Genomic DNA, 27,098 nt, shown 5'->3' with positions numbered 1-27,098 from the left:
AGTTAATATTGTCTCGAAGGTCATTAATATACAACACGAACAGAAGCGTCCAGACACACTTGTGTGGGGCACACCCTGAGTTACTGCAGCACCCGACAGTGACTCTCCATCGAGACAGCGCACTGTGCCCCCCCTGCCGAGAATTCCTCAGTCTGCTCACAACTTTCACTTCACAGCCCGTACAATGATCCTTTCAGTAATAAGGATAGCTACGGTACTGAGTCAGGCGCTTTTCGGAAATTGAGAAATGTTGCATCTCCGTGACTGCCTCGATCTGTGGCTTTTAAGATTTCCTGTGAGAAAAGTACGAGTTGGGATCCACACGATCGATGATTTCAAACTCCCTGCTGGTTGGGATGGAGGAGGTCATTCTGTTCAACGTACAGCATTACATTTGTACTCGGAATATATTCTAAGATTCTACAGCAGATGGATGCTAAATATACTGGATGGTAGTTTTGTAGATCACTTCTGCCATCCTACTTGTAGAAGTGTGTGTCCTGTGCTTTCTCCCAACTACAGGGCACAGGTTTTTGTTTGAGTGATCTGCGATAGATTATTGTAAATTAGCCACAGGTCTGATATGGAATTTGATGGAGATTCCATCAGGTTTGTTCAGTTCTAGTGATTTCAGTTATTTTTCAACACCACTGACACTAAAATCTGTATTGCTTATCTTTGCAGTGGTGCAAGAATTAAATTGAGTCAGCACCCGTAGATTTTCCTTTGTAAAAGAAAATTTGAAAATCAAGTTAAGCATTTCTGCTTTTGCTTTGCTACCCTCAGTCTCAGTCCCTGTCGTGCCCACGAGTGTCTGGAGACAGACTTCGGTACCGGCAACAGCCTTTCCTAGCGATCTGAATTTCTTTGGGTTTCTCGACAGGCCTCCGATAAATTTCTGCGACGGTAGTCGTTACTCTCTTGACGGCCAAATTTGTAGCGCCTCCCTGTCCGTAGCCCAATGTTTTAAGAAAATGAACTGCTCTACTAGGTACATATCTGTCAAATTTATGGGCAATTATTTTTTTAAACCTAAGCCACAGTTTGTCTGCAGGATTCTCACTAGAGCTCAATGTTTTGAGTTCCTTACTGAGATATGGCACTACGTCATCTCTATCTAGTTTACTGAATTTGTGAATGTTTCTACTCATTTTGGTGCTTTTTGTATTTTGCTAATCATTCTAGCTACAGCTGCCTCACAGTCACTGACACCAGCCTATGTGTAAATCCTCAAAGAGCTCAGGTTTATTTATTATTGTTGTATCCAATATATTTCTATCGTGACTGGTCTTGCAGACAGTATGTCCTAGGTGGTTTAATAATGTTTTGCAGAATACCCTGCCATGCCCACCACTTGTTGTTGTTGTTGTGGTCTTCAGTCCTGAGACTGGTTTGATGCAGCTCTCCATGCTACTCTGTCCTGTGCAAGCTTCTTCATCTCCCAGTACCTACTGCAACCTACATCCTTCTGAATCTGCTTAGTGTATGCATCTCTTGGTCTCCCCCTACGATTTTTACCCTCCACGCTGCCCTCCAATACTAAATTGGTGATCCCTTCATGCCTCAGAACATGTCCTACCAACCGATCCCTTCTTCTGGTCAAGTTGTGCCACAAACTCCTCTTCTCCCCAATCCGATTCAGTACCTCCTCATTAGTTATGTGATCTACCCATCTAATCTTCAGCATTCTTCTGTAGCACCACATTTCGAAAGCTTCTATTCTCTTCTTGTCCAAACTATTTATCGTCCATGTTTCACTTCCATACATGGCTACACTCCATACAACTACTTTCAGAAAAGACTTCCTGACACTTAAATCTATACTCGATGTTAACAAATTTCTCATCTTCAGAAACGCTTTCCTTGCCATTGCCAGTCTACATTTTATATCCTCTCTACTTCGACCATCATCGGTTATTTTGCTCCCCAAATAGCAAAACTCCTTTACTACTTTAAGTGTCTCATTTCCTAATCTAATACCCTCAACATCTCCCGACTTACTTCGACTACATTCCATTATCCTCGTTTTGCTTTTGTTGATGTTCATCTTATATCCTCCCTTCAAGACACCATCCATTCCGTTCAACTGCTCTTCCAAGTCCTTTGCTGTCTCTGACAGAATTACAATGTCATCGGCGAACCTCAAAGTTTTTATTTCTTCTCCATTGATTTTAATACCTACTCCAAATTTTTCTTTTGTTTCCTTCACTGCTTGCTCAATATACAGATTGAATAACATCGGGGAGAGGCTACAACCCTGTCTTACTCCCTTCCCAACCACTGCTTCCCTTTCGTGTCCCTCGACTCTTATAACTGCCATCTGGTTTCTGTACAAATTGTAAATAGCCTTTCGCTCCCTGTATTTTACCCCTGCCACCTTTAGAATTTGAAAGAGAGTATTCCAGTCAACATTGTCAAAAGCTTTCTCTAAGTCTACAAATGCTAGACACGTAGGTTTGCCTTTCCTTAATCTTTCTTCTAAGATAAGTCGTAAGGTCAGTATTGCCTCACGTGTTCCAGTATTTCTACGGAATCCAAACTGATCTTCCCCGAGGTCGGCTTCTACTAGTTTTTCCAGTCGTCTGTAAAGAATTCGTGTTAGTATTTTGCAGCTGTGGCTTATAAAACCGTATTCTTCTCATCTACTGTGAGAAATACACCACTTCCATTTACCATTAGCCTACTCTTTCAATACGCATTTAAAGTTTTTGAAAAAATCTCACTGCCATCAGTTTCCGGTTTTAACCAGATTTCTGCACCTAGCATTATGCGAGTCACTCTCGTCTGAATCCTTCTGCAATTAATCAGTAGGATTTTAAGACTCTCACCTGTACGAGGCATTTCTTTGAATCTTATAGGGACACTTCTGGGTCCCCTACATCTGTCATTGTCTGGAGTGAATGTTGGGTTACCTAATCGAAAAAGCCCTTGGGTGCGCTCCATACATACCTGGGTAGCAGCCTCTGATATGTAGTGCATTTCTTACCCATTTAGGGGGACCGTACAGTTCTCGACCTTATGTTGCTATTCCAGAAAGTTTCAGCCTAGCTCATCACAGAACCTTTGAAGCGTGTCATTCAACCCTTCCACTCCATTCAGAACTGTGGTGCCACAGTGAGTTCTGGGGTCAGTGCTGTAAACCGGGACCTTTGACAAGGATGGTCTCCTTAGCCTTTCCTGCCAGCTGCTTGGGATAATTTGAGTATGACCTCGGACCCCGGATGACAGGGATCATTTGTTCCAACACCCGCCACAACCGGTTCTCGGTTTTACCTCATTTTGTCAACGGCTGCCGGACTAGCCTCTTCGGTATGTTGAATGAACCCCCCCCCCCCCCCCCAGGCAGGTGAATCTGGTCCTCCTTTACATCCCTATCTGCCATTTCCCTAAGAGGTACCATTATTTGCCATACATTTGAACTACAAATGATCGCATTTCCCTTCTCCTGACCTGAGACAGAACAGGTTTCCGACAGGGAAAGCGAGTCTCACTGGCTGAGTGTAGTTTCAGAGGAAGGCAGCATTTTGAACTTGTCTGTTATTGAGATGAGTCTAACACACGGAGCTCTCCCTGGTTCCTGTCTCCCCTGGAAATGTTGCCTAGCCCTCCCACTGACACGTCACCCACAGCCGAGTGGATGAATAGTCTTCTGCAGAGGAGACAGGAAAGGATAGTGCTTGAGGTTGCTTTGTTACCTGTGGTACACAACTCTGGGGAGCTCTCCGAACACACACATTCAAAGCAGTTTCCAATTGTTTGACAATAGTTAGGCAATTTCCATCTATCTCATCCCATGTTTGAGAACAGCCTTCACAGTGAGGCTCCGTTGTGGCGGGTGCAATGTTTTACTAAACAGCAAACAAATAACTTTAAAATAAGTCTGCTGATTCTCTTTTAATTTTTGGATTTGTTAAGCTAAAAGTATTACTAATTCCCTTTAAGAACTGAAGCAATAAGCATACAAAACAATATTTCCATAAAGCAACCTGGGACAAAAATTACTAATTTCATGAAACTTACTTTCAGAGTTATAGTTGTTAAAATTTACGATAAATGTGGACAGTGGAAATGTCGAGACATTACTGGCTGTCACCTTCGATCCGAGAAGTCACCGAGGTAGCACAGTCAGCCATATTACCTCTGTCCACCACATTGACAAACTCAGTAAATTAACAAAACAAAAACAAATACAAAATTTGATTAGAGTAATTTAAAGAATAACATGAAAGTAACAGGAAACATGTGGAATTTAGGGGATTTTGGGTGGTGAGAAACAAAACAAATGACTTTCTGTGTTAACTCACGCACCCAAGCAAAATAATACACAGGAATCAATAACACGTACATTGCATAAAGGCCACAAAAACCCACACAATTTAGTATTGTCATTTTCTATTAACCTGTTTAGGTAAACCGAGCTTTATGATACCAATTAATGAGTAAATCTGTAAGAAAATGTATCAAAAAAGTCTAACCAAAAATCCAAACCTCACTACAAATTCTCCTATTGGAAACTTCAATTGACCACATAGCTAGAAAGAAGTTCACGATACTAAGAAAGAAAAACTTGCTACAAAAACTGGCACTGAAAACTCCACTTCACCTATATAACTAGAATTCAGTCCTCAATACCAAGAAAGCCAAACATGCTGCAAAAACTGTTGCTGGAAACATCACTACTTCTGTACATGCATAACTGACACATTGCCAACGTATGAGCATCAGACACACAGCGTTCACTGGCCCTGACACTCATCTATTTAGGTATACAACTGAATCACATTCTGCTATACCAAATAAATTCACGACATTCTTCTTAAAATGCAAAAAATTAAAATTGTACTTACCAAGCAAAATCCCCCTTCTCACACACACACACACACACACACACACACACACACACAAACTTCATTAGCAGGGAAAGATGTGTGTGTGTGAGAGAGAGAGAGAGATTGGGGCAGTGAGATAAAACTTAAGAATATATCTGAATCCAATTAAAAGAGATTGTCATACATCAGAATCAGATTTAAGGCACTGACGTGTAGGTGAGAAGTACATCGAACAATGGAAAATCCACGAAGCTGCAAGAGACTGTGGACACGTGTGTGTGTGTGTGTGTGTGTGTGTGTCTGTCTATTTTTGCAAAGGCCTTATTTTGTGACAGTCTTTTTGTTGTGCCTATCTGCGACTCAGTATCTCTGCTATATTGTAAGAAGTACATCAAGTCATATAAATCACCAAAATTGCTAAGCAGTGCAGTGAAAAGTATCTTTTAAGAGAAATAGATCAAATATGGGAACCAGTGAGACAATAGTGTATGATAAAAGTAATCATGGTGAGTGACTGAAAATACAGGGCGGTATAATGAACTATAGTTGTGCAGAATGCTGAAATATGAAATTTAATGCTGGGTAATATTTAAGCTGTTCTTTTAGACTTACGCGAAATCACAACCTTGGAAAATGGAGCATTCAAAAAAAAAAAAAAAAAAAAAAAAAAAAAAAAAAAAAAAAAAAAAAAACCACTCCATTTTTGAGACAATCATTTAAACTCCCACATTCAGATGTGACTTAGACTTTGGGCTACACTACAGATCAGTCTGCTACGACAGCCAGTTTTCTTCTATTCACATTCATTGACTTCACCAGTACACAACCACACTAACGTTTCAACTGTACATTGATCATTCTATAATGCTTTGCTTAGGAATGTGTTTATGTTAGGATTGTCTTTTAATTTTGTTTCTCCCTGCCCAAAACTCTATAATTCTCAAGCGTCATGTTAGTTTCACGTTCCGAAGTGAAATAGAACGGTCTCCGGTTGTCGGTAGTAACCGAGTCCTCGCTTATAGTTCTGTCTGTCATCCCGATGCTTCGCGCGATCAGCCTTGTCTCATTTGAGCCTGACGCTTGCCTCCTCGTAGCTCTCTCGATGCTGTGGAAATGCTGCACAGTGCCACTAGTTCTGGCCGTGTGACTTCGACTCCTCCTGCAGGAGGTCGAGGTCTGTAAGAGAGTGCAGATGTACGTCAAGTATTTACACAAAGGTGTAAACAGTGTATCGTTAAATCTCCCGTATTTTATGTTCACTACTTCTCTGTGTACAACTTCAGTGACACTCCGGGTGAACAGATCTCAGGAAGTCTCAACATACGTAAGTATTGCTTTGATATTAGCCAATGACTGAGTGACAGTTCTAACAACTTTCATCATTTGATTTCTTTGTTGACTTTCTTGCACACTTCTTTTCACTCCTCGTCCTGCAAGCCACCACCGAGCTGCGACGCCCCAAAGAAAAAGTGCTCTGCCACGGCAGGTGGAGTGTTTTATTCACCGTCGTGCCTTGCCGATGTCCGGAGCTGACACTATTTACAGTTCATCTGCACAGACGTAAAATTAGGGCACACACAGTGTAAGGTTGTCCACTTAATAAGTACCTAAAATATGTTTTCCACTCTAATACAGCCGGTATTGGAAATTTTGGTATTTCTGTACATCCTGTATAATAAAAATTTTTAAAAAGCTTAAAGTGTGTCACTTGCTGACAGGTGTGTGGTTCCCGTGCTGAAAGAGGCCGCCAGCTCTCTGGAGAAACTGCAGCTGCACCTCTTTGACGTGGCACCCGAGGACGAGGCCGCGACGTTTGCAGATCTCGGAGAGCTGCGCAACCTGCGTGAACTGCACTGCAACCAGCTCTGCCCACACCGGCCTCACCTCATCTCTCTCGCCTTCCGGTAAGTTATTCCTCACTATTTATAGGTACGAGGCTGAGTCGATATAAATCAGATTTTATTTTTTAAAAATTCATTTATTGAAAAAAAGGCAGTTACAATTTATTTTTCCACGTAATTCCCTGCTTTAGAAGTACATTTTTCCCAGGGAGAAGGAAGGTTCCTTTATTGCAGCATTATAGAATGAAGCTGGTAACATCAGAAGCCAACTGCGCACGGATTCCTCTACACCCCCGTCATCTTCAAATTGGTGCTCTCCTAGAGCTTTTTTCAAGCTGTCCAAACAAATTGAAATCACATTGTGATAGGTGCGGGCTGTAAGGAGGACGACTAAGTTAAGTCCAGTGCATTTTCTGTAATTTGGAGATCACCAGAGCTGCAGTGTCGGGTCTAGCACTGTCACGGAGGACGACGACCTGTCAAACCGGTCGACCTCGTCTTTTGAGGCGATACGCAGCCCTCGCATTCTTCGGCAGCTCACAGTAGTATGCAGCACCGATTGTGCATTGCTCGTATAAAAAATCAGAGAGCAAAATGCCTTACCGGTAAAAATTAAAAATGGTCAAAAGAACCACGCCAGCTGACAGCCGAGCCCTGTCTTTCACTGGGGCTTCCTCCCCCTTCCTCCAACACTCCTTACTGGCCCGTTTGGATGTGCGAATGCAGTGGTGGACCGACACACAGGTCACAGGCGACGATCCGACTCAAAAATGCATCACCTTATTTCTCAAACCTTGCTGTAAGACTTTGACAGACCTCCGAATGTGTCAGCTTCTGATTTTTGATCAAAAGGCGAGGTACCCACGTGGAACACACTTTGTGGAACTGTAGGTAATTTGTGACGATCACTCGAAAGCTCCCGTAACTTATTCCCGATACACTCACCTATCGGTCACCTTCGAGAATGTATCGAACTGCACAAATGTCTCGGTTTGTAATACTGGTCCGAGGACGATGATCGTATTGCTCATTTTCCACACGTTCCTGTTCTTCCTTCAGAGCTTCGTGCCAGCAAACACGTGCATCCTTGACATTATTTGATCACCGAACTGTCCAATCATTCTCTGGAACATTTCTATCGCTTGAACTCTTTCACGAGCAAGAATTTTTCTAATAATTGTGCATCGCGCAATGGAGAGGTACACCTGTCACTCAGGTATCTTGCGCATTACTGACGGAGCTGTCGGAGGTATGCGGTAGCCGGCTCTCCCTGCTCCTCACGGAACCACCCGACAGTACTAGCAGCACAGGTCCGGTCCTACCAACTGTTGGTGCTCGGGAACAAAAATCCCATTTGTATTTGATTCACCCTCGTGTCAGAATCAGAAGTTCCAGATACAGGAGAGAGTGTGGAGAGGTCACGAGGGTTTGATGAAGACTGTAAAAAGAAAATGACAGGGGGAACTGAGGCAAGAAAGAAAATGATGAACAGGGCAACAAAATCTAATACAGAAAATTTCACAAAGGAAAGGGAGGAAGTAAACAGAATCAACAGAAGAAAGAAATGAAAATCGGAGAAGACACGAATTATGGAGCTAGAAGAAAAATGTAACGGCCAAGAAGTAAGAAAATTCTACGAAAAGGTTCGTGAACTAAATAAAGGCTTTTATTCGTGTACTGTATTCTGCAGTGCTAAAGAAGGAAATTTTATAGGAGGAGAAGAACAGATTCTGGAGTGGTGGGCTGAATATTTTAGTAAACTGCTGATCAGATATACACGTAAACCTCTTTATAACTTTCCCTCAGATAATGTTTCCCCCGTGTTCTGTCTTTCTTTTCCAGTCCTGATGAAAAACCCGTTTGCCCACTGCTAAAGTTTCCTCGTTAGTATATTTACTATATACAACACTTTCCTCCATGCAACATTCATATTTTTCGAACCCTAACCAATTATTTCTCTCTTCATAGCATTTAAGCCTTCGGTGGAGGTGCTTCATTTCCCGTCCTGTGTATTTGCTCTGAAAGGTCACGCTCGGCGTGAGTAACACGTCTCCGCCAGTGCCCGCGTGATGTGAGATGTGACACACATTGTGCTTGTCATTTGTCTTGTCGGCACTATATTTTTGTTTTTCGTGTGAGCAAACGGTGAACAGCTGTACAGTGTGTTTAACACTCCACCCCTATTACACTATACACCTGAGGTGCACTGCAGGCATACGTGTTTCGAACTGCAGATTAGTTCACGTCAACCGATTACACAGTACACACAGGACATTCCTGGCACGAATCTGCGAAACGAAAATCATTTGAATTAAAAATTTCTGACAGGTGAGACCTTGAGGTTCCTATTTTTTAAAGTAATTGTTGTTCTGTTATGTAGCTGGCACAAAATTATTTTGTTACTGTTCTGAACTATGACCCAACTGTTTTGTATTATAATGGTTGTTTGCTCAAGGACACTTTATCTAAATATATAACAATAATGGAAATTCCAGGATGGAGCAATACGTAAAATAAGGGAAAGGCAATTACCTACGGTCTAACAGATTGGTATGTGGAACATAGAAACACTTAAAAGCAACAACATTCATCCTAGCTTTTGAGCATTTACTCTTCTTCCAGCAGTAGTACACACAACCACACAGGCCATAAATTTACATTTATACAGCATTTTGCACACGGTAGACGTAGCTGTTTTTCGAATATTTCCCCGGCAGTGTCTGTAACCGTTAGGATGACGATGTCAATGACTGTGATGAAAAGACAAATGTTTTTGGGTTCGCCCTGGATGGGAAGAAGGAATCTGGGGCCTGAAGATCCATTTATACAAAGGTGGCTGAAGAATTTGAAACATTCAAAACATTCAGAAGATTTATGATGACCCCTCGGGTACAACAATAGCACAACTTTCTCATTTGGAGCAAGAAATGGTTCTGATACAGCCCAGAGGAAATAGGAAGCAAACATGTTTGCTTGACTACTTCAAAAAAACCCTGGCTACAGGATGTTCAAGTTGTGTCAGTTCATAGATTTTTGCGAAAATCTGACTGAAGTTGTATTTTACAAGTTCGTTATTAAAGTAATTATTTGCAGCTAATTCTTTTTTCATTTTTACTATTTACTGTCTTCTTATGTAGTATAACCTCAGTAAAATTTGACTCAACTTTTATAATCATCAATTAGAAGTCTTCACCTTTACAGTGTTTACCTCGATGCAGTGTTGAGAATTCGTGGTTCCTTGAAAAAAATATCATAGAGAGATTTCACTGTAGTAATACTGGAAGAAAATGAAACAGGGAGCAGTCGGCCATGCACAGTGGTAGCTAGGATGAAATATTTGCACCCACAACAATAGTAGAGAAAATTAGGTTGCCAGTTAAAAGCCTGAAGAATAATGGGGTCTCGGAGAACGATAACATTTCAGCAGAGATGGCTGAAGGTGGTGGTGAACATCTGACACATCCTGTCCACCAGCTGATCATTGAAATATGAGAAAAAGAAGTGGTGTCAGACCGGTGGAACTTGTCCATTATTTGCCCAATTTATAAGAAGAAGGAGAAAGCAGATAGTGAAAATTACTGTGGTATTGCCTTACTTGATGTTGTGTACCAAGTCTTAGCCAAAGTCATTCCTGTGAGACTCATTCCATTTGCAGAAGAGATACTTGGAGACCACCAGTGTGATTTCTGACAGGGCAGATCAGTGACTGGCTGTATGTTTACCATAAGGCAAATAATGGAGAAGCACTATGAACATAATGTGGATGCACATCAGCTCGTTGTAGGTTTCAAAAAGGCTTACAATAGCGTTAATAGGAAGAAGATATATCAGATTGCAATGGATATGAAATTTCATTATAAACTAATGAGATTGGTACAATTGGTCCTCACCAGCATGAAATGCCAAGTGCAAATAGACAGAAACTCTTCTAAAAATTTGAAGTTAACCAAGAGTTATGACAGGGGGATGTATTATCTGCACTACCTTTCAACATAGTGTTGGAGAAGGTGATGAGAAGGGGAAAGATCAATGACCCATGTGGTACTCTGTTTAACCATATGAACCAAAACCGAGCATATGCCTATGATGATTGCATGTTGTCCAGAAAATTGAAAGAACTGGAACAAGTATTTGGCATACTAGAAAAGAAAGCAGAAGAGTTGAGCATTTGAGTAAACGACATCAAAACTCAGTACTTCTTCGCTTCCAGCAGAAATGCTGCTGTTAAAGAGAAATACATCGAGTTGAACGGGACCAACTGTGAGAGGTGAGAGAAAGTCTAGTGCTCAGAAGTGCCGATAACTGATGATAACAGCATAAGTGAAGAAATAAAGGTGAGGATTGCCGTGTGAGATAGAGATTACTGGCCCCCGATCTAGATTATTTAGTCACATAGACTGAGCAGAAAATCGAGGTGACTTTCTCTCAAGCAGTTATGAGGCAGGTTGTAAGATAGACTATGTGATCAAAGGTACACGGACACCTGGCTGAAAATGACTTACAAGTTCGTGGCACCCTCCACCGGTAATTCTGGCATTCAATTTGTTGTCGGCCCACCCTTACTCTTGATGACACCGTCCACTCTCGCAGGCAAACGTCCGATCAGGTGCTGGAACGCTTCTTGGGGAATGGCAGCCCATACTTCACCACAGAGCACTGCACTGAGGAGAGGTATCGATGGCAGTAGTAAGGCCTGGCATGAAGCCGGTGCTCCAAAACATCCCACAGGTGTTCTATAGCATTCATGTCAGGACTTTGTGCAGTCCAGCCCATTACAGGGATGTTATTGTCATGTAACCACTCCGCCATAGGCCACGAATTACGAACAGGTGCTCGATCGTGTTGAAAGATACAATCACCGTCCTTGAATTGCTCTTCAACAGTGGGAAGCAAGAAGGGGCTTAAAACATCAATGTAGGCCTGTGCTGTGATAGTGCCACTCAAAACAACAAGGGGTGCAAGTCCCTTCCATGAAAAACATGTCTGCACCGTAACGCCACCAGCTATGAATTTTACTGTTGCCACTACACACGCTGGTAGATGATGTTCACTGGGCATTCGCCATACCCACACCCTGCCACCAGATCGCCACAATGCGTACCGTGATTTGTCACTCCACACAATGTTTTTCCACTGTTCAATCGTCCAATGTATGTTTATGCTCCTTACACCGAGCAAGGCGTTATTTGGCATTTACCGGCGTGATGTGTGGCTTACGACCATGAAATCCAAGTTTTCTCACCTCCTGCCTAACTGTCATAGAACTTGCAGTGGATCATAATGCAGTTGGTAATTCCTGTGTGATGGTCTGGATAGATATCTGCCTATTACACATTACAGCCCTCTTCAGTTGTCAGCAGTCTTTGTCAGTCAACAGACGAGGTCAGCCTGTACGCTTTTGTGCTGTACGTGTCCCTTCAGTTTTCCAATTTACTGTTGTTGTTGTTGTTGTTGTTGTTGTTGTGGTCTTCAGTCCAGAGACTGGTCTGATGCAGCTCTCCATGTTACTCTATCCTGTGAAACCTTCTTCATCTCCCAGTACCTACTGCAACCTACATCCTTCTGAATCTGTTTAGTGTATTCATCTCTCGGTCTCCCTCTACTATTTTTACCCTCCACACTTCCCTCCAATACTAAATTGGTGATCCCTTGATGTCTCAGATTTTGCCCTACCAACCAATCCCTTCTTCTTGTCAAGTTGTGCCACAAACTCCTCTTCACCCCAATTCTATTCAATACCTCCTCATTAGTTATGTGATCTACCCATCTAATCTTCAGCATTCTTATGTAACCCCACATTTCGAAAGCTTCTATTATCTTCTTGTCTAAACTATTTATCGTCCACGTTTCACTTCCATACAAGGCTACACTCCGTACAAATACTTTCAGAAACAACTTCCTGACACTTAAATCTATACTCGATGTTAACAAATTTCTCTTCTTCAGAAATGCTTTCCTTGCCATTGCCAGTCTACATTTTATATCCTCTCTACTTCGACCATCATCAGTTATTTTGCTCCCCAAATAGCAAAACTCATTTACTACTTTAAGCGTCTCATTTCCTAATCTATTTCCCGCAGCATCACCCAATTTAATTCGATTACATTCCATTATCCTTGTTTGGCTTTTGTTTATGTTTATCTTATATCCTACTTTCAAGACACTGTCCATTCCATTCAGCTGCTCTTCCAGGTCCTTTGCTGTCTCTGACAGAATTACAATGTCATCGGTGAACCTCAAAGTTTTTATTTCTTCTCCTACTCCGAATTTTTCTTTTGTTTCCTTTACTGCTTGCTCAATATGCAGATTGAATAACATCGGGGAGACGCTACAACCCTGTCTCACTCCCTTCCCAACCACTGCTTCCCTTTCATGCCCTTCAACTGTTATAACTGCCATATGGTTTCTGTACAAATTGTAAATAGCCTTTTGTTCCCTGTATTTTACCACTTTCCTTAATTTATTTTCTAAGATAAGTCGTAGGGTCAGTATTGCCTCATGTGTTCCAACATTTCTATGGAAACCAAACTGATCTTCCCCGAGGTTGGCTTCTACCAGTTTTTCCATTCATCTGTAAAGAATTCGTGTTAGTATCTTGCAGCCGAGGCTTGTGTGAAAATTACCGAACTATAAGTTTAATATCTGTCAACACCTTCTTTCTTTGGGATTGGTATTGTTATATTCTTCTTGAAGTCTGAGGGTATTTCGCCTGTCTCCATTCTTGTCAGTCGTTCCCCAATACTTTCACTGAAGCTCTCTACAACCACTGGTTCTTTCAGTTTATCCAAGTCCCATCTCTTCAAATTCCCACGCTTTTGCAGTTTCTTCAGTTTTAATCTACAGTTGATTACCAATAGATTGTGATCAGAGTCCACATCTGCCCCCGGAAATGTCTTACAATTTAAGACCTGGTTCCTGAATCTGTATCTTACCATTATATAATCTATCTGAGACCTTCCAGTATCTCCAGGCTTCTTCCATATGTACAAACTTCTTTTATGATTCTTGAACCAAGTGTTAGCTATGATTAAGTTATGCTCTGTTCAAAATTCTACCAAGTGGCTTCCTCTTTAATTCCTTAATCCCATTCCATATTCACCTACTACGTTTCCTTCTCTTCCTTACCCTACTATCGAGTTCCAGTCACCCATGACAATTAAATTTTCATCTCCCTTCACTACCTGAATGATTTCTTTTATCTCATCATACATTTCATCAATTTCTGCGTCATCTGCAGAGCTAGTTGGCATATAAACTTGTACTACTGTAGTAGGTGTGGGCTTCGTATCTATCGTGGCCACAATAATGCATTCACTATGCTGTTTGTAGTAGCTAACCCGCATTCCTATTTTCCTATTCATTATTAAACCTACTCCTGGATTACCCCTATTTAATTTTGTATTTATGACCCTGTATTCACCTGACCAAAAGTCTTGTTTCTCATGCCACCGAACTTCTCTAATTCCCACTATATCTAACTTTAAGCTATCCATTTCCCTTTTTAAATTTTCTAACCTACCTGCCCGATTAAGGGATCTGACATTCCACGCTCCGATCCGTATAAAGCCAGTTTTGTTTCTCCTGAATAGTCCCCGCCCGGAGATCCGAATGGGGGACTATTTTACCTACGGAATATTTTACGCGAGAGGACGCCATCATTTAACCGTACAGTAAAGCTGCATGCCCTCAGGAAAAATTACGGCTGTAGTTTCCCCTCGATTTCAGCCGTTTGCAGTACCAGCACTGCAAGGTCATTTTGGTTAGTGTTACAAGGCCAGATCAGTCAATCATCCAGACTGTTGACCCTGCAGCTACTGAAAAGGCTGCTGCCCCTCTTCAGGAACCACATGTCTGTCTGGCCTCTCAACAGATACCCCTCCGTTGTGGTCGCACCTGTGCACCTACGGTACGGCCATCTGTATCGCTGAGGCACGCAAGCCTCCCCACCGACGGCAAGGTCGATGGTTCATGGGGGGGTCTCCACTTTACTATCACTCTGCAGGACTCGAGGCCTCCGAATGTGATCAGGTGATCGAGTGTCACTTATGTTACACATCTGTATGTGAGATTTCCACACTCCTAAACATCCCTAGGTCCACTGTTTCCAATCCACTGTACTATCACATTGGAAACAGTGGACCTAGGGATGTTTAGGAGTGTGGAAAGCTCACATACAGATGCATAATGTAAGTGACACCCAATCACCTGACCACATTCGGAGGCCTCGAGTTCCTCAGAGTGCCCCATTCTGCTCTCTCACGATGTCTAATGACTACTGAGGTCGCTGATATGGAGTACCTGGCAGTAAGTGGTAGCACAATGCACCTAATATGAAAAATGTATGTTTTTGGGGGTGTCCGGATACTTATGATCACAAAGTGTATGTCTCAGAAACACGGACAATGACTGTAGCAGAACAGGAGTTCCTGAGAAGAAAGGAGAGGAAAATATTAAGAAAGATTTTTTGAGCAGCGACTGAGGCAGGGCAGTGGAGAAATCAGAAAAACAAGGAACTGGAGGAACTGTACAGTTATGCTGACCTAGTTTCGGAAATTGAGTGCAACAGGTTAAGATGGTTGGACCACATAGAGCAAATGTCAGAGGATGGATATGTCAAGAAGCTCTAAATAGGAAATCTGCAAGGCAGAAGGTACAAAGGAAGGTAATGGGGAAATGAGGGCTGCAATGCCAAGGAGAAGCTAAGTAATAACTATTTATAGGTACGGTACATATTTGGGAAATAGAGGGTCTTTCAAAAAAATTCTACCCCCAATCCCGCCACTGTGTCTTACCTTCACTGTCTTCGGTGCCAGTACGACACAAACAGCGTGTGTCGTTTACTGTTTATTTGTGTGATTTTTAAATGATGCCACCAAGTGAGAGTGTAGAGTGTTTTTCTGTGTGGCTGTGAAAGCTGGGAATTGAAGGAGAGAGAGAGAGAGAATATAATAAATTTAAGAAGAATATAATAAACTTTCTTGAGAATGATGAGCTTATGCCCACAAATCAGCACGATTTCACTTGTGTGGGTCAGCCTGCCCTTTTCCCACGTGACATACTGAGAATTATGGATGGTGGGCAACATGCAGCTTTCCAGAAAGAATTTGACACGCTACCGCCTTGCAGGCTGTTAACAAAAGTACCAGCATATGGAATGAGTTCACAGATAGGTGAGTGTCTCGAAGACATCTTAAATAATAGAACCCAGTATGTTGTCCTCGACGGTGAGTCTTTGTCAGAGACAAGTGTTTCTCCAGGAGTGCCCCAGTGGAGTGTGAAAGGGCCACTGTTGTTCTCTGTATACGTAAATGATTTCGTGGACAGGGTGGGCGGCAATCTGCAGTTGTTTGTAGGTGTCAAAGTTCAGTGACTGTATGAAGATGCAAGATGACTTAGACAAAATTTTGTTGGTGTGATGAATAGCAGCTAGCCCAAAATGTGGGAAAATGTAAGTTAATGTGGATGAGTAGGAAGATCAAACCTGTAATGTTCAGATACAGTATTACTAGTGCTCTGCTTGACACAGTCGAGTCATTTAAAAATCTGGGCTTAACGTTGCAAAGTGGTACGAGGTGGAACGAGTGTGTGATCACTGTGGCAGCGAAGCTGAATGGTCGACTTCAGTTTGTTGGGAGAATTTTAGAAAAGAGTGGTTCACCTGTAAAGGAGACTGCACATAGGAAGCTAGTGCGACCTATTCTTGAGTACTACTCGAGTGTTTGGGATCTGTATCGGGCCGGATTGAAGGGAGACGTCGACGCACTTCAGAGGTGGGCTGCTAGGTTCGTTACCAGTAGGTTCGAACTGTACGTAAGTGTTACGGAGGTGGTTCGGGAACTCAAAGGGGAATCCCCGGAGGAAAGGTGACGTTATTTTCGAGAAACACTATTGAGAAAATTTAGAGAACCGGCATTTGAAGCTGGGTGCCAAACGATTCTACTGTCAGTAATATACTCTGTGTGAAGGACCGTGAAGATAAGATACGAGAAATTAGGGCTCATATGGAGGCACGTAGATAATCATTTTTCCCTCGGTCTGTTTGCGAATAGAGCAGAAATAGAAATGACAAGTATTGGTGACTTAGCAGGGTAGTGAAAAGCATAAAGAAGCAAAGAAATCTCCTGAACTTCATTAAGAAAAGGGCAACAGATTTAGCGGAACACATAATGTGAGTAAAGGATTTCTGACAACAGCTCTTGAAGGTTTAGTGAGAGCACAGAAGAAACTGGGAAGGAGAAGAATAAAAATGTAGGATGAAGTCAAAAGAGGAAGATTGCAACGTAGGAAGCAGTTGACGTATGGAAAATGGTGTCAGCAAGTAGGCAATAGTCACAGCACCTTGTAATGATCATGAAGTGTGAGGTTCTTAGCATAATGTGGTTTATGAATGCCAAAAAGTCTGCTGTATTGAAATTTACAAACACATAACAAAACATTATGGAAGTGTGTTGAATGAAGTTTTAGTTCAAAAATTGTGCATCGCATTTAGTGGCAGACAAAGGAAAATTTATGATGAAGAACGATCAGGCAGAGTGGCAGTTGCTACTGACAAACCCAGGAAAAAAATTCAATGCCATAAACGTTCCACTATTGACGGACTGAACTTGTGCTTTCCTGAAATTCCATGATCAATTTTTTCAAATTGATTCTGGTGATTTGGGCTATAGAAAGTGTGTACCACATGGATTTTATCAAACTAATTCTGGTGATTTCGGCTATAGAAAGTGTGTACCAGGTGGTATTCTTGACATTTGGCAGATAGACACAAAATGACAATGAATGGGAGCTGCAGCAACATTTCTCACACAGCACAACAAGTATGGTGGGGATTTTTGTAACCGCATTGTCACTGGTTGCAAGACGTGGGTTCCATGTAAAAGTACAGAAACAAAGTGTGTGTCATTCAAATGGCACCATTCATGATTTCCATCAAAACAAAAAAATCAACAAATTCTGATCACCAGAAAGGCTACAGCCACAGTGTTTAGGGATCGAATGGGCATTCTGCTCTTTGGCTGTAGGGTTAAAGGAGAGACCAAAAATGCTGCAGCCTGCCGTCAGACCCTTCGGAGACTGCGCCACGCCAATCAAAACTGATGCGTGGGTTGTTTTCCGGCAGCACTGTGGTTCTTCACGATAATGTTCGGCCGCATTCTGCTGCGTCGCCATGGCAGTTTACGTGGAAAGCTTTTGAACAGCGACGTCATAGCCCAGATCTGGTCCTGAAATGATTATGATCTTTTTCACAAAATGAAGAACTTTTTGAGCTGAGAGCACAATGGTACTGACAACAAACTGAAAGAGGTCAGTAGTGACTGGCTCAACAACTTGATGGCAAATGAGTCTGCAAAAGGCATAGGAAGCTTGTAGAGCTCTGTGACAGGTATTTAAATTTGAGTGGCAGCTACATAAAAAAGTAGCTCAGCTACCAAAATATGTTGTAAAGTAAGTTTTCCTTCAGTTATCTTCAATGAAAAGTGCTGGAGAACCAAAAACCAAATATTCTTTTCCTTGCCTCTCGTATTTGGTACTATTTGAGAGTGTACATGTTCAAATGTCTTACTAGAACACAGCTAGTGACATCTTTGACAACCGCCAATATTTTGACAGGCACACTAGCTCCACTACACAACCAAAGATGATGAACACCGGAAGTTATTGATTGTGAATATTAATTATTAGCAGGAGAGGAAGCAACATTAACTCTGTCTCTCTGTTGTTTGATGAGAGAGAGAGAGAGAGAGAGAGAGAGAGAGAGAGAGCTGGATTTTAAATGGAATTTAAGCAAAAACTTCCATTTCTAGAGACGTCACCATTTAGTATTTGCTGTTGATAACTTTTGACACCTATCATCACAGTGTTTGTCTGAATGTGACCTACATATCGAGGTTTTAAAATTCCTTACACAATGCTGCCCTATTGCATTTGTGCCTCAAAAATGAAGGGCTGTTCACCTGGCTATGTATCATTGGTTGCCTAAAACATCTCCTGACTGTAGTCCCTCAAGTTGTTTGAATATCTTATACATCTGCAGAAATTCAAGTTTCACAAGTTTGTGATTGGCTTTGATACGACCTAAGTGAACATTTGCATGTGCCAGCAGAGAGTGCCATTCTAAGTGCACCGTACACAAAGTTACTCACCCCATAAAGACATCACATTAACACTTTCACAGTGGCTGAGAGTCCAGTGGCTGTTTCAGGTATGCCAAACCCAGCCGAAGCCGCTGGTCAATGCTCAGATCCTCTAGAGCTACAAAAAATGTGGGGATATCGATTGCTACTTCCCACCACTATTTGAGAAAGTCCCACATATTCTCCTATGGGATTTATACTGGCTGATATAGAGGAGAAGTCAAGGTGTGGCAGGGCTATCGAGTGTTTATGAAACTGGGTATGTATGCTTACAGCCCTGTGAAGATGGCTGTTGTCATCTCAAATGACAGGAATGTCAACAGCATACTGATCATGAACATACACAGAAGGAAGACGCTTGGTCACTGAAAATGTGGAAATAAACACTGTTAGTCTTCACAGTAACCTGAACAAAAGTGCTCAAGTCACGGTACATACTGCAGATTAAACACCTCATCGGGTCACCGGCGCACTCGATACCTTGTGTCGTACAAAAATGAGCAGTATCACGACCCACTGGACCAAACCGTACGACTCCAACTGGGTACTGTCCAGTCCGTGTCGTTTGGCCTGTCGAATGTGTGCAGCTCGTGGTGTAACAGGTTGCTCCACCTCTTGCTCACGATTAGATGAAAGATGTCCGTGTAAAACTATTGTTTAGGTAGTTGGGCCGCAGAGAATTTTCCACTGTGTTCGTGCCGGTTTCACGAGTATACAGAGTTGGAGCGAGACGAGCTAGCGCAGAATGTCACCGGGGTGCGATAGCAGTCACTCGTGCTTCGGCGTCGTGGCTCGGCTGCGTCCCAGACGGACGGTTGAAAGGAGCTGAAGAAAGGTGTCATTCTCTTCTGATCTGCTCTGACATTCCTTTAGGATATGTTTTTCTGATTAACAAGAGATCCAATGTTGTAATTGTTACAAAGAACAACCAAAAACATAAAGGTTCTTCAAAGAGTTGTTATATCATTTAGTAGTGTAAATACTACAAAGCTCTCTTCCCGCCCTCAATATTCTGTTGATGGAGAAGAAGTCATACTGCAATATTTGGCATTGTGCAGCAGGTCCTCTTGGGGTGTGCGTACTGTAAGACCTTCGGTACACACACCATCAGATTATTTGACTTGTCGCTCTAATGAAGAAAGCGAGTGTCAGCAATATGTCTCGTAGTCTTATCGTGGCGTGTTTATCTTCTGCCGTTAGGTCAGACGATATAAATGCCACTTGCACGCTTAGAGACTTTAAACAGAACGTGATTAATTTTCACACACATTTATTAAAATAATAAAAAGCACAGACATTACGTAACTTGATTCTGGATGCTGTTTACAATTGACAATCTGAAGTTCCTTTGGTCTTGGTACGTTAATCTTATTCTCACATATCTCTGATACTTGACAAAGTGTCTATATATTTCTCTTCATGGCTATGTACAGGAATATGGTTCAAATGGCTCTGAGCACTATGGGACTCAACTGCTGAGGTCATAAGTCCCCTAGAACTTAGAACTACTTAAACCTAACTAACCTAAGGACAACACACACATCCATGCCCGAGGCAGGATTCGAACCTGCGACCGTAGTGGTCGCGTGGTTCCAGACTGCAGCGCCAGAACCGCTTGGCCACCAGCGACCGGCGTACAGGAATATGATAATCTTATTAGGCGTATACTGAAACTTGACTACAGACTAATGCAGACTAATGCAGACTGACTAATCGGAGGTCTGTATACTCGTTATAATACCTCGCGCGTTCAGGTATCACTGCGGATCGGCGGAAGCAGAATTTGGTCCGTCTCTAAGGCAGCGCCATCTCGTAGTGCGGAGACGGACGAGCGCTGCGCCTGCGTTGTTGTGCTTAGCGGGGCGCGCTCTAGTGGGAAAGTTGTGTACGCGCTGACTACACAGAACTATGTACACAACACCTCGGCACCGAGAAAATTTGAGAAAGGCAACTGCATAAGAAGTTAATCGAGGTAAAAGTCATCGAGAATAATACTCGGATGATGGACCGCTCGTCAAGTTGTCGACTCAATTACAGTGCGTAACTTGAGCTGCAACTATGAGCTTTACGTGCGGCTCTGAATGACGGCCTTCTGCGAGGCACCAAACACCGTACGTTCGTTACGTGCAGTTCTCTTTACAATGTTCATCTCGAAAATGCAACAATTCCTGTCAGGTACGAAATTATCGTCGAAACGGCACGACACTCGTCTCCCAGTGGGTTAGAATGTGGTTAGGACCTCTGTTGTAATATGCTGTGAGTGGTGGACTAGCCTCTGTAGGCACACCGGACACTCCGTGTCGATATCCCAATAAATGCGGCAACTTCACCGAGGGTGCGGTCACGGGCACCTGCAGGCGAGATACCTCCTCTGCGCCATTCTGTCACGTCTCCTGCTCCCGTGACCGCTCACTACCAGTTACACACGTGTGCACCACTCCAGAGCGATCTGTGTACCGTATTTACTCGAATCTAAGCCGCACTTTTTTTCCGGTTTTTGTAATCCAAAAAACCGCCTGCGGCTTCGAATCGAGTGCAAAGTAAGCGAAGTTCTCAAAAATGTTGGTAGGTGCCGCCACACAACTAACTTCCGCCGTCGAATATATGTAGCGCTACACAGGCTTGCTTTGCAGGCACAAAGATAAATTCTGGCGCCAAAACCTCTGCGTCAGTAAATAAATTTAAAAAAAAAGATGGAAGACGAGCTTTTTCCTCTGCCCCGAGTTTCGACCACTGCATTTTCATACATTATCCAACGAAGTAAATACAAATTACGTATTGTTCACCTTCGATGGAGCAGCATTTCAACGAAAATCCGACTGGCAAGACTGTTGGGGTTTTTGTCAATATGGGCAACTCTACATTCTGAATTTTTTCCTACCTGTGAGAAGAGATGGTTGCTAATAGGAACTTTTATGAATTGTGAATCACATGCAGTATTCTCTTCACCACAAGAATAATACGAATATAAACATTTTCCCATGTATTCTTTCGTGTTTGCTGCTATCTCATTTAAATCCTGTCTGCCTAATAAACTACGAAACTTGAGTGAGACAACAGCAAACGCGATACACTCAGAAATGAAGCACGGCAATTGACTAGATTTTTAAATCTAAGATGACTCTAATTTCTGTGCAGAATGTAATGTACTAAAGAGGCGTCTGCAAATATTTTCAAACGGTGAAAAATTTTCGCTAAACTCTCGTTCAGAACATCTTCTATCATACGCAGTCTATTATTTGTATCTTGTTGATCATTATCAAAGAAAGCAGCAGTGTAAGTAACAACAAATAGCAGTGTCTTGTCATTGTTTCACTACTCTGACAATTCCTCTTTTTTTTTTCTTTTTTTTTTTTTTCATTGTAAGCGGCGGTAGCGTGCACATAAGCAAGCCATGCCGCGAGCGGCGACAGCCCGTAAACCACAGCCGTAAACTCCCACTATCAGAATGCGACAAACAGTGCATGACACAGTACAGTAATGCATTTTCAGCTTAGAGTGACGTAAACACCTATAACAAAGAGAACGGCACTTATCAGATCAAAGAAAAATAAGCAATCGATTCAAACCAGACGCAGCACGTGAAAAAGGAAGGGTACCCGTATAAATACGGACGGAGCGCGTGACGCATAGCAATGGCAACGGCTACCTGGTAAAGCGTAACTGCTAAGCTTACGACTCGAACCAAACTACTGTAGCAGTATCGTCATTTATTCGACCTAAATTGTGTCTCATATTACAATGGACCAACTTTGTTTCGATTTGGAGGTGCGGCCTAAAACTTTTCTCTCCCCTTGAATTTCGAGTCTCAAATTTCAGGTGCGGCTTAGATTCGGGAAAATTTTTTTTCCTTGATTTCGAGTCTCATTTTTCAGGTGCGGCTTAGATTCGAGTAAATAGGGTACTCTTTTGAGGGGCTGACTAATATTTCATCTGTGCAGCTTAGATTTACATTTGTAACAGGTGTTGTTTTGAACAACTGCAGGCCCGGCTGCCTACCACTGCTGCAGAGGTTGGACCTGCCGCACGCCACCAACCTCCCGGATGACGCGGTGGTCACCATTTCTCGGGGATGCCCGTCACTGCGCGAGCTGAGGCTGATTTTTGCGACGAGTCTCACAGACGGAGCACTTGCCGAGATCCACCGTCTTAAACACTTACACATGTAAGTACCGGACGTCGCTGTTATACAGTTTTGGAACATGTTTTATGCTCACGTACATAAGAGATTCAACTATTAATTTGAATTTTTTTTTATAAGTTCACTTCAGAAAAACGCACACACACAAGTTATTTAATCTGTGTATAGTCTTCTGAAAGGGAAATAAATTTTTCCCAGGTGATAGGTAGTATCTTGGAAGAATGATTAAGGAAAGGCAAACCTACGTTTCTAGCATTTGTGAACTACTCCTATGAACCATGGACCTTGCCGTTGGTGGGGAGGCTTGCGTGCCTCAGCGATACAGATAGCCGTACTGTAGGTACAACCACAACGGAGGGGTATCTGTTGAGAGGCCAGACAAACGTGTGGTTCCTGAAGAGGGGCAGCAGCCTTTTCAGTAGTTGCAAGGGCAACAGTCTGGATGATTGACTGATCTGGCCTTGTAACAATAACCAAAACGGCCTTGCTGTGCTGATACTGCGAACGGCTGAAAGCAAGGGGAAACTACGGCTGTAATTTTTCCCGAGGGCATGCAGCTTTACTGTATGATTAAATGATGATGGCGTCCTCTTGGGTAAAATATTCCGGAGGTAAAATAGTCCCCCATTCGGATCTCCGGGCGGGGACTACTCAAGAGGATGTCGTTATCAGGAGAAAGAAAACTGGCGTTCTACGGATCGGAGCGTGGAATGTCAGGTCCCTTAATCGGGCAGGTAGGTTAGAAAATTTGAAAAGGGAAATGGATAGGTTAAAGTTAGATATAGTGGGAATTAGTGAAGTTCGGTGGCAGGAGGAACAAGACTTCTGGTCAGGTGACTACAGGGTTATAAACACAAAGTCAAATAGGGGTAATGCAGGAGTAGGTTTAATAATGAATAGGAAAATAGCAACGCGGGTAAGCTACTACAAACAGCTTAGTGAACGCATTATTGTGGCCAAGATAGATACGAAGCCCACACCTACTACAGTAGTACAAGTTTATATGCCAACTAGCTCTGCAGATGACGAAGAAATTGAAGAAATGTATGATGAAATAAAAGAAATTATTCAGATAGTGAAGGGAGACGAAAATTTAATAGTCATGGGTGACTGGAATTCGAGTGTAGGAAAAGGGAGAGAAGGAAACGTAGTAGGTGAATATGGATTGGGGCTAAGAAATGAAAGAGGAAGCCGCCTGGTAGAATTTTGCACAGAGCACAACTTAATCATAGCTAACACTTGGTTCAAGAATCATAGAAGAAGGTTGTATACATGGAAGAACCCTGGAGATACTAAAAGGTATCAGATAGATTATATAATGGTAAGACAGAGATTTAGGAACCAGGTTTTAAATTGTAAGACATTCCCAGGGGCAGATGTGGACTCTGACCACAATCTATTGGTTATGACCTGTAGATTAAAACTGAAGAAACTGCAAAAAGGTGGGAATTTAAGGAGATGGGACCTGGATAAACTGAAAGAACCAGAGGTTGTACAGAGTTTCAGGGAGAGCATAAGGGAACAATTGACAGGAATGGGGGAAAGAAATACAGTAGAAGAAGAATGGGTAGCTTTGAGGGATGAAGTAGTGAAGGCAGCAGAGGATAAAGTAGGTAAAAAGACGAGGGCTAGTAGAAATCCTTGGGTAACAGAAGAAATATTGAGTTTAATTGATGAAAGGAGAAAATATAAAAATGCAGTAAATGAAGCAGGCAAAAAGGAATACAAACGTCTCAAAAATGAGATTGACAGGAAGTGCAAAATGGCTAAGCAGGGATGGCTAGAGGACAAATGTAAGGATGTAGAGGCTTATCTCACTAGGGGTAAGATAGATACTGCCTACAGGAAAATTAAAGAGACCTTTGGAGATAAGAGAACGACTTCTATGAACATCAAGAGCTCAGATGGAAACCCAGTTCTAAGCAAAGAAGGGAAAGCAGAAAGGTGGAAGGAGTATATAGAGGGTCTATACAAGGGCGATGTACTTGAGGACAATATTATGGAAATGGAAGAGGATGTAGATGAAGATCAAATGGGAGATACTATACTGCGTGAAGAGTTTGACAGAGCACTGAAAGACCTGAGTCGAAACAAGGCCCCCGGAGTAGACAACATTCCATTGGAACTACTGACGGCCTTGGGAGAGCCAGTCCTGACAAAACTCTACCATCTGGTGAGCAAGATGTATGAAACAGGCGAAATACCCTCAGACTTCAAGAAGAATATAATAATTCCAATCCCAAAGAAAGCAGGTGTTGACAGATGTGAGAATTACCGAACAATCAGTTTAATAAGCCAATGCTGCAAAATACTAACACGAATTCTTTACAGACGAATGGAAAAACTGGTAGAAGCCGACCTCGGGGAAGATCAGTGTGGATTTCGTAAAAATACTGGAACACGTGAGGCAATACTGACCTTACGACTTATCTTAGAAGAAAGATTAAGGAAAGGCAAACCTACGTTTCTAGCATTTGTAGACTTAGAGAAAGCTTTTGACAATGTTGACTGGAATACTCTCTTTCAAATTCTAAAGGTGGCAGGGGTAAAATACAGGGAGCGAAAGGCTATTTACAATTTGTACAGAAACCAGATGGCAGTTATAAGAGTCGAGGGACACGAAAGGGAAGCAGTGGTTGGGGAGGGAGTAAGACAGGGTTGTAGCCTCTCCCCGATGTTATTCAATCTGTATATTGAGCAAGCAGTGAAGGAAACAAAAGAGAAATTCGGAGTAGGTATTAAAATCCATGGAGAAGAAATAAAAACTTTGAGGTTCGCCGATGACATTGTAATTCTGTCAGAGACAGCAAAGGACTTGGAAGAGCAGTTGAACGGAATGGATGGTGTCTTGAAGGGAGAATATAAGATGAACATCAACAAAAGCAAAACGAGGATAATGGAATGTAGTCGAAGTAAGTCGGGTGATGTTGAGGGTATTAGATTAGGAAATGAGACACTTAAAGTAGTAAAGGAGTTTTGCTATTTGGGGAGCAAAATAACCGATGATGGTCGAAGTAGAGAGGATATAAAATGTAGACTGGCAATGGCAAGGAAAGCGTTTCTGAAGAAGAGAAATTTGTTAACATCGAGTATAGATTTAAGTGTCAGGAAGTCTTTTCTGAAAGTATTTGTATGGAGTGTAGCCATGTATGGAAGTGAAACATGGACGATAAATAGTTTGGACAAGAAGAGAATAGAAGCTTTCGAAATGTGGTGCTACAGAAGAATGCTGAAGATTAGATGGGTAGATCACATAACTAATGAGGAGGTACTGAATCGGATTGGGGAGAAGAGGAGTTTGTGGCACAACTTGACCAGAAGAAGGGATCGGTTGGTAGGACATGTTCTGAGGCATCAAGGGAACACCAATTTAGTATTGGAGGGCAGCGTGGAGGGTAAAAATCGTAGGGGGAGACCAAGAGATGCATACACTAAGCAGATTCAGAAGGATGTAGGATGCAGTAGGTACTGGGAGATGAAGAAGCTTGCACAGGATAGAGTAGCATGGAGAGCTGCATCAAACCAGTCTCAGGACTGAAGACCACAACAACAACAACAGAGAAAGCTTTTGACAATGTTGACTGGAATACTCTCTTTCAAATTCTGAAGGTGGCAGGGGTAAAATACAGGGAGCGGAAGGCTATTTAGAATTTGTACAGAAACCAGATGGCAGGTATAAGAGTCGAGGGACATGAAAGGGAAGCAGTGGTTGGGAAGGGAGTGAGACAGGGTTGTAGCCTCTCCCTGATGTTATTCAATCTGTATATTGAGCAAGCAGTAAATAAAACAAAAGAAAAGAACGGAGTAGGTATTAAAATCCATGGAGAAGAAATAAAAACTTTGACAGAATTACAATGTCATCGGCGAACCTCAGAGACAGCAAAGGACTTGGAAGAGCTGTTGAACGGAATGGACAGTGTCTTGAAAGGACGGTATAAAATAAACATCAAGAAAAGCAAAACGAGGATAATGGAATGTAGTCGAATTAAGTCGGCTGATGCTGAGGGAATTAGATTAGGAAACGAGACACTTAAAGTAGTAAAGGAGTTTTGCTATTTGGGTAGCAAAATAACTGGTGATGGTCGAAGTAGAGAGGATATAAAATGTAGACTGGAAATGGCAAGGAAAGCGTAACATCGGGTATAGATTTAAG

At 42.3% G+C, this 27,098-nt stretch overlaps 1 protein-coding gene across 1 annotated transcript in view; it reads left to right on the top strand.

The window, feature by feature from the left end:
- Positions 1 to 27,098, top strand: part of LOC126215064 (F-box/LRR-repeat protein fbxl-1-like) — a 118,202-nt gene that overhangs the window by 77,369 nt on the left and 13,735 nt on the right. Inside the window, exons 4-5 of the mRNA XM_049941714.1 lie at positions 6,548 to 6,733; positions 22,790 to 22,969. Of these exons, the coding sequence (XP_049797671.1) occupies positions 6,548 to 6,733; positions 22,790 to 22,969 (366 nt within the window). The remainder of the gene's footprint in view (positions 1 to 6,547; positions 6,734 to 22,789; positions 22,970 to 27,098) is intronic.

The sequence above is a fragment of the Schistocerca nitens genome, chromosome 12 (assembly GCF_023898315.1).
Source record: "Schistocerca nitens isolate TAMUIC-IGC-003100 chromosome 12, iqSchNite1.1, whole genome shotgun sequence".
In the NCBI taxonomy this organism is placed as follows: Eukaryota; Metazoa; Arthropoda; class Insecta; order Orthoptera; family Acrididae; genus Schistocerca; species Schistocerca nitens.
This window is presented reverse-complemented; position numbering and strand designations above follow the sequence as displayed.